This window comes from Anser anser (assembly GCF_964211835.1).
Source record: "Anser anser genome assembly, chromosome: 10".
NCBI lineage: Eukaryota > Metazoa > Chordata > Aves > Anseriformes > Anatidae > Anser > Anser anser.
Window position 1 is genome coordinate 14,403,357 of NC_139730.1, and position 12,588 is coordinate 14,415,944.

At 40.5% G+C, this 12,588-nt stretch overlaps 1 protein-coding gene across 1 annotated transcript; it reads right to left on the reverse strand.

Annotated features, from left to right (window-relative positions):
* Positions 1-247: 247 nt before the first annotated feature.
* CRABP1 (cellular retinoic acid binding protein 1) lies at positions 248-12,260 on the reverse strand. Its single transcript, XM_083850945.1, has 4 exons — positions 12,102-12,260; positions 11,799-11,977; positions 8,863-8,976; positions 248-575 (listed from the first exon to the last, which is right to left on the reverse strand). The coding sequence occupies exons 1-4, from the start codon at positions 12,169-12,171 to the stop codon at positions 525-527; spliced, it is 414 nt and encodes a 137-aa protein (XP_083707071.1). The 5' UTR covers positions 12,172-12,260; the 3' UTR covers positions 248-524.
* Between the last annotated feature and the right edge of the window lie 328 nt (positions 12,261-12,588).

Consider the following 12,588-nt stretch of genomic DNA (forward strand, 5'->3'; position numbering starts at 1 on the left):
CCGCTGAATCACAGCCCCAGCAATCACAGGAATTGTTCCTCAGTGACTCTCCAAAGGAGACAGGTCAGAAAAAAGAAGAGGCAGAGATCCCAGTTTGAGAAAGCAGCTTGCAGCTCTGTGAAAGGCCTTGCAAAAGTCTAGCCAACAGCAGTGAAACTCCACACTGACTTCAACAGAGGTTAAAAAGTGTTTCAATCCTAATCAAAGCACTTTTGGGTTTTCTATTAAAAACACCCCAAAACAGCTCTGAGTTATGCCCAATAAGTTTAATAATAGATGAAACCATAGCAAATGACAACTACAGAATACAAAGCAGACACAAAAAATTGATGGCATAAAAATGAGAAGGAGTAGTGTCTGTGATGAAAAATAAAGTGAAATACACTTAACAGGATATGGATTCATATATAACACACACGGTCACATACAACACCGCATTAGTAACAGCACACATGGATACTCATTACACTGGGGCTTTTCACAGTTCTCCACTTCATCCCAGATGACAAGTAAATGGATTTTTTTTACTCTCTTACATAAATTCTCGTGCACACAACATCATCAGCACCAAAGGTCTGGAAAAGAAATAGAAATCAATCAGAGGAGATAGAATCAGCAAACGCTTAACACAATTTTTAATGTTACTTTTACTATAGTAGCTAGTCCTACAGCAGAAATGCAATTTCCTATGCCTTTTGACAGATGAGAGCAAAGAAAGGAGTCATTTTGGACGAGGAATGCACTGTAGGTGACCTTCTTTCCCAGGCACCATGAATTTTGTCAGAATGATAAATGACCCAGAAATTCCCTTTTTCTATAGTTCCATGGCATGCATTTATAAATAAACATGAGAAAAGAAAGACAATTTGGAATGTAGTGCTGTTATATTTAGACACATTTGCAACACTTTGAACTGGAAATGGTGGGGGTGGAATTCAGATCAGATGGCATGTTCAAAACGTCTTCTCTAGTATTTGCAGGTATAAATCAGAGTAGTTCAAATGAAGTCAGTGGAGCAATGTTGAAGAGTTGGTGAGTGTGTATGTATAATCTGTGAACATAACACTGCAAGATGTTGACACACCGTACTAGGATATTGAAACCTTCACTCCCAAGCTGTAATGTGGACAGTGTCAATCACAGCCTTCTTTCAGGATATGTTGACCTTAACCAGTGAATTAGTTAACTACAGAAAGAGTCTGAAATGAGGTCACATAATGGAAAAAATGTTGTGGAGATCAAATTCATTTCACGTGAGGAAAAAACTATGATATCTCGTAAATATTTGATCACTACACATCTGAGAGTCACTGACTTAATACAATGTCCCATTACCATCCCATTTCTCATGCCAGATTCAGTACCTTAGAATGCTTCGATTTTCCAGGTACCTAGAGTTGGTCTTATATCATGTTATACTGACTGAAATAAGGTTTCATACGTATCTGAAACCTGAGTTGTTTTTGGTGTTGTTGGTTCATTTTTGTTTGCTTGCTTGCTTGCTTTCAAATCACCTTCTAGTCCTGCAAGTAAAAGGCAATTCAATGACACCAATATTGCAGTAGAGATTATCAGGGCCTTTAGGCATGACAGAGATTGTGGCAGCTGCCTGAGAAAGCTACCTAAACCCAAAGTGTTTGTATGTGATTTCAAGTCTGGCAGGCTAAAATTGAAGTAAACAATTAAACATAAAGGAAATAAGTGTGCAAGAATGAGGAAATACTGACTACATGCACAGTAGATGTCCAGCTACACTGACATGGACAGTTTCAAGCTCACTACTAACGAGCTGTGAGGTGGGGTGCTTGGCTCTAATAACTGCCAAGGTCTCACTGAAAATATAATTAAGACCTACCCCGGTGTGTTATGAAAATTCAGCTGGACTTTATTTGTTTTAACGCTTCCTACGCTTGCTTTGGCCAACACCACTTCGAAAGGATTTGGCTTTAAAACTGCCTCTGGCATGTATTTTGTTCACTTTACTGAAGAAAAAGGCCTGTTAAAATTTTGGATGGTAAGATTTTTAACTTAAACATGAAAATGTCTGAAAAGGATGCGGCTAGTTTCCTACTGCCCACAGCACCAGCTGCAAACACCCCCACTATGGCTTCCTTCAGCATTTCCAAAATTATACACAAATGTGAAATTGCTTCAGCAGGAGCTTTGCCAGAGAAAGGAAGTCAGAATCAAGACCATGCAGGGCTTAAGGTTGTCTGTATAGACTAGAAGGTCACTGACAGTGATAGTCTTTCTGTGGTACATTCAGATTCTGCTAAGCACACTTAAGTTTTGGTCCCTGCTGCTCTTATTTCTATACTGAAGCACATAAAGAAATGGCTGTGATTGTTGTTGTTACGTACATGGTTTAAATGTGGACTTAGGTAAAAGGCGTTTCCCTACCTTACTGTAACTTACTAGTTGTGTTGATAAAACTCCACTACATGTTGCTAAACCAAGCAAAGAGGAACACGTTCAAACATGCTGCATTCCTTTTCTTGTGGTTAATCGCAGAAGCATCTACTGTACAGCTGGGCCCAAGCTCAGGGGAAGATCCAAATCAAAAGACTGTTACTCTTATATCCTTCACACTTAAATCCTTGTATTCAGGGGTAGGATGGAGCAGTTTAATATCTAAGGTTCTAATTCCAGACTGGCAAAAAGTGCTAGTACCTGTCAGAACAAGCAGACTTTAGGGGTTCCCATGACTCAGAGGAGTAGAACTTTTTAATAGAGAGAGAACAATCCTGGCTACTTGGTGGTGAAGTTGCAACTCAAAAGAATGCAACACTACCAAGCTGAAATCAAATCTAACAAGAAGATGCAGGATTTTCAAACACCACACTCCCACCAGCTTGCAAAGTACCCACTCATTTACAAATTGCTACAAGATCAGGCTTCTATCTAAATCTAAAATAGGGTTTTTAATGTGCAATGACTGCAAATTACAGAAGAGTTTTCTTCATTTAGCTTGACATAATCTGTGGCTAAAAGAGTCCAAATGCACAGAGCAAAAAAAGCCCTGCACAAGGGGATAATCCAATACACTGCTCTCTCTCAGTTCCCTCAAGATCTGATGACGACATCATTAGAGATAAAATGAGAATTATGGGGCAGTAGTATATAATTGTATGAGTAAATTGCTTTTTTAAGGCCTTTATAAACATTTGCTTAGGAGCCTTTGTGATAAGTGAAACAGTATAATCAGGAAAACTGTCACTGAAACAATCACTGGCTAACATGAATTCTGTCGCCATATGCAAAAATCCTGTTATCTGCTCATGACCGAACAAGCTGCAGAGCCAACTCTCAAAAGGAAGACAGAAGACATCAGCAAACAAATGGAAAAGAGAAGATACCACTTAAATGAGTAGTATCTTTCCATCCTCAGAAAAGGCTTTGCACGGATCCACGTGCAGACTTCCATGTGTACACGTGCATACTATAAAGCAGAGACACTACTTTACACCCCACCACACTGACTTCCATATGAGGTGGCCCTCCTTTTGTTAACTGATTGAATTTAAGATCACTTAAATACACTGATCTAATGGGTGGCATCCCTGCCCATGGCAGGGGGGTGGGAACTACACCATCTTTAAGGTCCCTTCCAATCCAAACCATTCTATGATTCTACGATCACTCTTCAAGAACTATAGAAAAGTTAAATGCTTAGGTAGTTTATCACTGTTCTGTACAAGGTTTAGGCACATCACAAATCTCAGCATTTAGCTGCAAAATATCTTTCCCAATCCTCATTGACTTTTCTCACCTGCTATGTTTAATTTTAGAAGCCAGCAATATCATTTAAAAAATGTTCACTCACTCATCTAAGTTTCACAGTTCACCAGTTTTAATCAACTATGTCATGATTTTTCTGGGAAGGGAAAGGAGGATATAAACCATGCCTGAACCCCCCCGCTCCCTTAATGTTCTGATCTTTGACCCTTGCTATAATTGATTCTGAGAACCCCTGTGTGATACATCAACTGTGCAAAATGTGGTCTAAGGCTGTTTTTAAAGCCCCTCTTCAGTAACCATCCACTTTAAAATATTTGTTTTATAGATTAAACTTCTACAGAGGCATGAGCAGCTATGAAAGCAGCAAGGCAGATAAATTCAGAATATATAGATATTTCTCGTTTGAGTAGCAAACATTCGGAAGCAGTATCCTTTAACTTTGTAAGAGCAGACCTTTTGTTCTTCTGACTTACCCAAGTGATTGATAGCTCATTAATGTCCTTGACAAAAACACACAGCAAGAGCAAAAATGCTACAGACTATAAAAGCAAAGTTAAGGGATGAAAAAGCATGTTACAACAGCCTAAATACTAGGTCTTAATTTTAAGACAAGTAAATGAAAAACATACTTTTGTATTAGATTCCAATTTTGATTGCCCAAGCTCTAATCCAAGTGGCTTCTGAGTGGAGTTGTAAACAAGGATATGCTGACTCAAGAATACAGTCAAGACAAGCAGATGTGGACTTAGATGGGGATCTATCCTTTCCACCCTCCTTTGCTTACATATTCCATGTAATCTTTTTTATCTAGATTATTCAGTAGTTTTGAAAATCAGAAATGCTGAAATCTCAGCAAGTGCATCAGACAAGATTATAATTAACGGCACTGATTAAAGTAGTTGCAATGTTCTAGCACATTTGCATCACCTTTTTTATAAAGCAGAGCTTGATCCTGAATTCCTCACTTAGCTGAAAGGTCTCTTTTCTAATGGGACTTCAGACATACATCTGCCATACTGTGAGCCAAATATTATTTATGCTACTAGAAAGAGGAATGTCACTCTCCATGCTGCAAGGAACTAAGAAGAACTAAAGGCAAACTTAACTAGCACCTGAAGGTAAAGAAAACCTTCGCTAACTAAATAGTTTGTTCCCAGCATCTGTGTACCAGAGGAACAGAGGTGTCATGAAAGACCATCATATTGCTCCAAGGGTGTATCTTTGAAGAACACAAGGAACTTCTTCTGCCAGGATGCAAAAAAGATTGATAATTATATAGTAATAAGGTTTCTATTTTAGCTCTGTGGTAGTCATGACAATTCAATGCTGATTTTTTTTTGTTAAATATGGATTAATAAATGCATTTTATTTAACATGCTGTGTTGGAAAGAAAAATATATCCTTCCACTAGGGAAATGTCATAATTTAATGGACCCCCTAAGCAATGTGGCACATTAGATCAAAAATTATGTGGCAAACTTCCAAGGTTTATACAGCCACTATTAGCAGAGTAAAACTCATTCCTCACCCCCTGCCTGTTGCCCCAAGCCTATTTCCCATTAATGCCTCAGTCTAACACAGTTTAGATTCCTTCTTGCAACTTTTTGCACATGGTATATGAGTTTTATTGATTTCCTCTGCAAATGCATGTAATAGCTAGGAAGGAGACAGGACTTCTTGAAAGATTTATTTGGCTGGAGAAGCAGGAGCAGAGAGTGTGAGAAGTATCAGCCTTACAGAGTTCCTGAACTGCTACATCACAGGCTCTGCTTCATAAATGACATTTTCCCAGCTGCAGTCATCTAGAAGTTCATAGGAATGTGGTTTCCTTCTGCTTATATAGGGAGCTTTGCCAGAATAGAAATGTGGAAAGTTTACTAAAGTATCTCAGGAAAAGTGAAGGACCAGAAAGTATTTCTTAGGTAAGTAAGAAGATTTGAAAAGTGTGAAGATGGGAACCATTAAACGTTTGAACTGATATGGGCAGCAAAACTGCATGAGAGTGAATTTCAGGTCCTAAAGAACCCTCAACAAGCTAGGATAATGGAAGGAGAAAAGGGGGGAAGACAAAGACAAGATCTCTTCTCAGCGTGATCTTAGTTTGGAAGAACTAAGACATAAATGAGGGGTTGCAGACTCAGACACAAGGCAGATTTCCAAGCAAGACATAAAATAATAAAACAAAAGTCCAAGCTGAACCTTTCTCCACTGGAGTGATGAAAAATCCAAACACAGCTGAGACGTAAGAGATCAAAAGGGATTCCCCAGTCTTCCCACTAAGAGCTCCTATTCCTACTTTGCTCCCTGTCATGGTCAAGGGATGCACCTCAGTCAAACCCTTTGGGTAGTTTAGCTTTTAAAGCCCAAAGAACAGACTGGAGGGAATATTCTAGGGTTCTACAATGAGAAGCTAGAGACAATAAATGTAGCATCCCTTACTCCTTTCTGTCTTCCACCAAAGAGAAGGTCTCCCAAAAGGATTAATTTTGTCCATCTTTAGTTCTCCAAATGGACTCTCACACTTACCACCATTACTCTCAGGAAAACCTCATTACTGAGCTCCAGGGTGACAGAAGATTTTGAACATGTTGACCCATGCATTTAAAAGATTTGGACATTCAATCTCATCAAATGTCTCATGAAGGGGCTTGAAAATTTGTCTTGAGGACCTAGCAATGCCCTAATATTTAATAAAATAAAATAGGCCATTATGCTTCAGAAAAGAAGAATGGAATCATAGAATCATATTAAATAGTGAAAAACAGGAGGAATGATCTCAATCACTTGGAAACATACACTATGTTTTCATAATGGCCACAGTAAAATCCTATTTAGCAACCAATGAACATGTTCCTAACTTGCAGAAAAGGGGAAGGGGATTGGTCCGGGGAATCAGAAACCAGGAAAATCACTTGGGATCATGATCAGCTAAGCAAGAGTTTCCAGAAAAAAAAAAAAGATTAACAAAGTATTTGCATATAAATCAGAAGAATTTCAGCTAAGAGTGGGGAGATGAAGTCACTACTGCATCAGGTGCTACTGTGGTTGCTGGCAAAACAGCATGTGCAGTTCTACTTTTCACAGTTTAGAAAGTGAATTGATAAATCGGAGGGGCTTACAGAAGCACTGGAGGAATGATTCAAAGAAAGTTTGTTTTACATTGAAGGGATCAAGGTCTTCTAGTGATTTCGCCTAACAAAAATAAGGTTTTTCTACGAGGTGGCTTCATTGGTGATATTAAGAAAATTATTTGCAATAATGAACATTAGGAATATTATTTATCTTCTTATGAACACAATATGTAACAGCAGGAAGTTGAATCTAGACATGTACAGATTAGAAGTAATGTGTATATTTTAGGGGCAAGGCAATTAACCAGTAAAACAACTTATCAGAAGTTACATTTGTATTCCTATAACTTGAAATATTTTAATAAGAAGGAGGTTTTTCTAATTTATATCCTAATTTGAAAAACAATTCATTCAGAAAAGCTCAACAGGCTCTATTATGCAAGAAAAAAGGCTGGAGGCTTTATAATCTTTGAATTGCTCTTGTTTCTTAACCAATGTCATTCCTCTTCGTCATTTGGGTAAGTTAATGTTGCTGACTGCATGAGGCAGTAGTATTATAACTGGCTTTCCTGCTTTGCTTGGGAACAGTTCACTTAGTTTAACAGCTACCTCACTAGTTTGTTGTTTAAGTAATAAACTACAAAAATGTATTGTCAGAAGGCTGGAAAAATTATAGCAGAGAATACATTTTGTTCATTCCACTACATATAAAGATGAAGCAGAGATCAAAGTACTTTGACTCCTAAACATTTTGGATAATATAAAGAATTTCAGTGGTTGAGTGGGAAAAAAAAAAAAGATCCAGAATTACAGTATTAATTCAAAGGAAACCAGTCTGATTTCATTAACAGCATACACCTCCTCATAAGGGATGGGTGAACAGTTCCAAGATGTCTGGAATAATATTAACACCTTAAAAGCTTTTTATTTATACTTGGTTAGGTTTGGGTCTTGTTTTTGTTTTAGATGCAATCTTTAAAACAGAGCTCCAACTGCTTTAGAGAAACATTTGTGAGGTTGTTTGTTTTTTAAAGTGCAGGGGTTTAGTTAGTTGGATAGTTCGAAATAAAAACTCCCTGCTTTGATGTCTTACTTGTCACTCCAGCAACTTGTCTTCCATGTCCAAACTGATGAGGCACAGGAGTTCAACCTGCTGATTTACCCAGAATTAACTTGTAAGAACATATGCAATAAAATGATTCTGAACTCTAGCTGAACTGTGCTACTTGCAACCCAGAAAAACTGTTGTCTATATCCGGTTCTGGATACTGTTTCATTGAAGTCAATTGACAACTGAGGAAATATTCAGTAAAGAAAACTCAACTCTAACAGAAATAAGTGCAATATAAATAAAGAAACTGCATATGATTTATGGCACAATGGGCAGTTGCAGAGGTGCTGCTCAGAATGCTCAAAGTGCCACATGGAAAATTACACAGGAGTGGGGGGATGTTGGCTGACAGCAAACACGTAAATGGGTGGATTTCTGACAAGCTCATGAGGGCAACTCTGAACTGGATTCAGAGATGATCAAGGAACTGGGGAAGGTGGCAAAGAAAGGGAGTAACTGTGTGTTCTTCATAAACAAAATGAGATTAGAGCATACTAACAACATGCCACATTTCTCCTGTACACCATGTGACTGTGTTTAAGAAGCAACACATTAAACACATGCCTTCTGGAGAAGAAGGTTCTCCAGAAATGAGGTCAAATGCTTTGATCTCACTTTCACCAGAGAAAATCTGCAATAAATCAAGCAAATTCTTTGGCATTATTGTGGAGCAGAAGTGGCCCTCTTGTGATTATTTTACCAGTAAAAGTATGTTGAAAGCTATAACAATAAAATGCAAGTGAGAACCTGCATATATTTTCATTCATTCTTAAAAAAAAAATCAAAAAGAAAGGAAAGATTGATGTGTGAACTATACTACAGAGAATTTTGAAAATAGCAGTTTTCCAGACAGATTTGGGTAAGGAAAAATACTACATCATGCTACACAGCAATGAAAGCTGTTAATATGGTGCATGCATTGGGTGGGTTCAAGGTTCTTACCAAAATCAGCTCATCATTAGCTAATTCTCGAGTCCAGTATGTTTTAGGACCATCTCCCTCAATAAGAGTTTGTTTGCAATAGATCTTGTTTTCATTCTCCCAAGTGGCCAAACTCTGCGGGCAAGAAAACCATTAGGAATAACATTAATTATATTCTCTAGCAGCATGAGGCAGAGAGACAGCAATGAGCAGTAGTGAGAATAATTGCTGCAGTAAAGGAGCAACACATAGATAAAGGCAAAGGGAAAAAGGCATCAGTAGAAAGTGGTGAAATCAAAATTAAAGTGTAAGTGGGCTTCCTGGGAATAAGTATATATTAATAGCAAAGTAATTGTAGATGTGTCTTTTCAATGTAGATCACCATTTGTTTCTAAATTAAAAAGCCATTTTCATAAAATGCCTGATGTTGAAAAATATTTTAAAAATGTAATGTAGTGTTCACATTCCCAAACATCTTTGTACATGTTTGATGTGACATATTATTTATCACTACAGCGTCCCCTTAGTGTAAAAGCATCAAGAATCGTATGTATCATTTTATGGTCATAAATAATGCAGTATCTTCCTCTTATAACCTTTCATGCTATATGGCATTCTGCCAAGTTAACAGTATGTTAAGCACATATTGTGCTATCAAACCAGAATAAATCACAACTAAATTAAAGAAACTTTGTTAGGATTCTATTGTTTGCAATATTTCTTTTTTAAGGCTGTGGGTCTGGAGATTGAAATACCCTTGGGCATTTTTCAAAGCATCTGAATAATGACTATGAAACTACTGAAAAATAATTTAAGAAAACATAGGATTTTGTTTAGCTTTCACAAACAGGCAAGCCCTGATTTTCTGTTGCTTTTCATTCTAGCATCGAACTATTATTCTATGGTGCAATGGAACAGCTGTGCAGAAGGATGCCCTATAATGAATGTGCAAGTAATTGCTTTACAACTAGCACATGGGAGACATTCATTAGTCTGTGATTATATACAAATACTGTGTGCGCACATATGTATGCATAAATCCAAGTTAACACTTACCAGACTTTGCAACGGGGAAATAAATAAATAAATAAAAACTCTGTCCTTTGATTTAGAATTAGCTGTTCACTTTATAAATATTATTTTCAAAACAGTACTTTTTTTAGGCCGACAAGCCGTCTCAAGCGGCAGTTATAGAAGCTATGCCTTTCAGTTCAACTGTGTAAGACTCTTCTTTGTCTGTCTGAACAATGGATCAAGTTAGTTGGCAGAACAAAACCCTCCACTCCATAAAGTGTATCACGATCTATCACCAGCCCACAATTTTGCCAGGTATTGAAAATTATATTCTGAAGTATTATTTTATTATCTGTCAGTTTCTGCACTGTGGCCACATCTTGATAATATATACACAACAGTACAACTCATTCCTGAGACTGGACTGTAAACAATTTCACAACACATGGAAAAAATTTACTACTTCAGAAAACACATTTCTTTCAGATTTTTCCAACTTTCAAAGCTTACAGCCGTAATTATTGTTTTTCCATCTGCAGCAATAAATCCCTCTGTAGAAAGCGGGTCACATTTATTGTGTGTGCATTATGCACTAAGACACTAGAATACTACTTTTGCTGAACAAAATAAACTACCAAAGCCAGCAACATTTCCTGAACAAACTGTTAAATATACGATAACTCATCCTAGAGATGAAGTGGATGTTCTAGATCTTCACCATCTCCCAAGATCTGTCTCCCTTTTTCGTAAGTTTAAATTCATAGCAATTGCACTGAAGATAGCAAGTTTATGCTGAATTTTTAATTGTTCAAATGGTCTCAGAAGCTGGCCCAAGAATCAACAGAGATTATAGCTTGGCAAGAAGATTACTTCAACATCACAAGATATTTTAAAACCCATACTCTTTATCTGGGACTACATTCTGGTACTCTTTACAAATTCTTCTCTCTCAGGCAATCTTATAAATGTCAGTGAGAGTAAAGCAATTTGGCAAAGGATTACAAACGCATGTCTTTGTTAACTTTTTTCCAAGACAGACATGATTAGAGCCCAGTTCTCCAGTACCCCCGGTCCCATGTATCTACACCAGCAAGAAGCCGGTGTTAGATGCTGCTGACTGACAGCACCACTATTATATCCCCTCCACAGCCACAGAAGTGGTTACAAAGGGCAGAGGAGCAGGGGCTCACACACTCAGAATCAAACCCAAAACACTCCAGTGAACGCCCTCTGATGCACTTCTGCACGAGGAGATGGTGTAATTATGGCTGGTATAACTCTGGCTGAAAGTCTGTCTTACACTGTTAAAGATTTATCTGATCAGCAAACTGAAGACATGCACTCGAAAGGGAATGAGAGATGATTCCAGCCCAAAACTACCAATAGTCTGTGGTCCTGCTTGTGAAGATGTCCGACTGATTTTAGGACAAAAGTTATGTCAGGCTTGTGCACTAAATCCTGACTCTTGAGGTCTCTCTCACTCCACCGTTCCCTGTGTTCTCACCAGGGAGGGAGATCGGGGTGATCCTTCACTGCAGCTGAGGTGTCCAAGGGAGAGGGAGGCAAAGAGAACTGTACAAAACCCTGCCAGCCAAGGAACTGGCATGGTGATCCTTGAGCTGTGCCTTCAGGACCTGCAATGCTCTGTTGCCTTCAGATTTCAGTTTTACCCTGTCCTGCATGACGGAGAATGTTGGAAGAGGGAAGAAGAGTGCTGCGACCACCACGAACCCCCCCAGAGTGTTTTCTAGTATGAAGCGGGTGGAAGGCAGCGATGGCACTGTTTGGAGATGCTGGCACCAGGTGTGTTTGTCCTATCTAAGAAGAGATTGGTAATGCAGCTGGATGGACACAGCATCCCTCATGGCTAGGGCAGCAACTGTGTGTCTGTAAGCGTGCACACATCCACCCCACGTGCACACACACACGCGCTCTCCTCCTACCCTGCACTTTCGGCCATCCACCGTCTCCTCCTCGAAGCTCTCTCCGATTTTGAAGTTGATCTCAGTGGTGCGGACAGTGGTGGAAGTTTTAATGTAGAACTGGTCCCCGTCCTGGCGGATCTCCACGTGAGGTTTGGAAGCGGCAGCCACCGCCACCTTCCTGAGCATGGCATTGACACCTGGGCGGAGAGGAGATGAAGCAGAGCCTGAAGCCGCCGGCTCGCCCAGCACCGGGCACCGGAGCGCGGCTGCCCCTTGCACCCCTCCCCCGGGGACGCGGCCCCACCCCATCCCCCGGCTCACCCAGCGCCTTGAGGAGCTCGTCGAAATTCTCGCTGCTCCTCATCTTCCAAGTGCCGGCGAAGTTGGGCATGGCTGGGCGGGCGCTGAGGACGGCGGCGGGGACGCGGCGCTGCTGCTCGGGCTGCGGCTCGGGCACGTTGTGAGCGGGGCGGGCCGCGGCGGCGGCAGCACAACGGGGCACACCCCCCCGGCCCCCGGCCCGGCCCCCGGCAGGGGCAGCCCCCCCGGCCCGGCCCAGCCCCGCAGCCCCCAGCCAGCGCCACCCCCTGCCATGCCCGGGGGGTCCCTGGGAAGGGGGGGTAAGATCGTCCCGCGGCTGGGGGGGCTGGAAGGGGGCAGCTGGGGTGGGGCTGCCCGGCTGGAAGGCACCCCCCGGCTCGTTACCGAGGCGCCCGGGGAAGCCCCCCGAGGTGTTCCCCGCTTGCTGCCATCACCAGCGGTGTGCTACAGGGGGGAGCGCCCCGCTGCGCCTCGCCCGGTTGTCACC

Coding starts and splice junctions, on each gene's coding strand:
- CRABP1 (XM_083850945.1), bottom strand. CDS start 12,171: ATGCCCAACTTCGCCGGCACTTGGAAGATGAGGAGCAGCGAGAATTTC. Junction 11,978..12,101: donor CGAGCTCCTCAAGGCGCTGG/GTGAGCCGGGGG, acceptor CTCTCCGCCCAG/GTGTCAATGCCATGCTCAGG. Junction 576..8,862: donor CTAATGATGAGCTGATTTTG/GTAAGAACCTTG, acceptor TTTCTTTTCCAG/ACCTTTGGTGCTGATGATGT.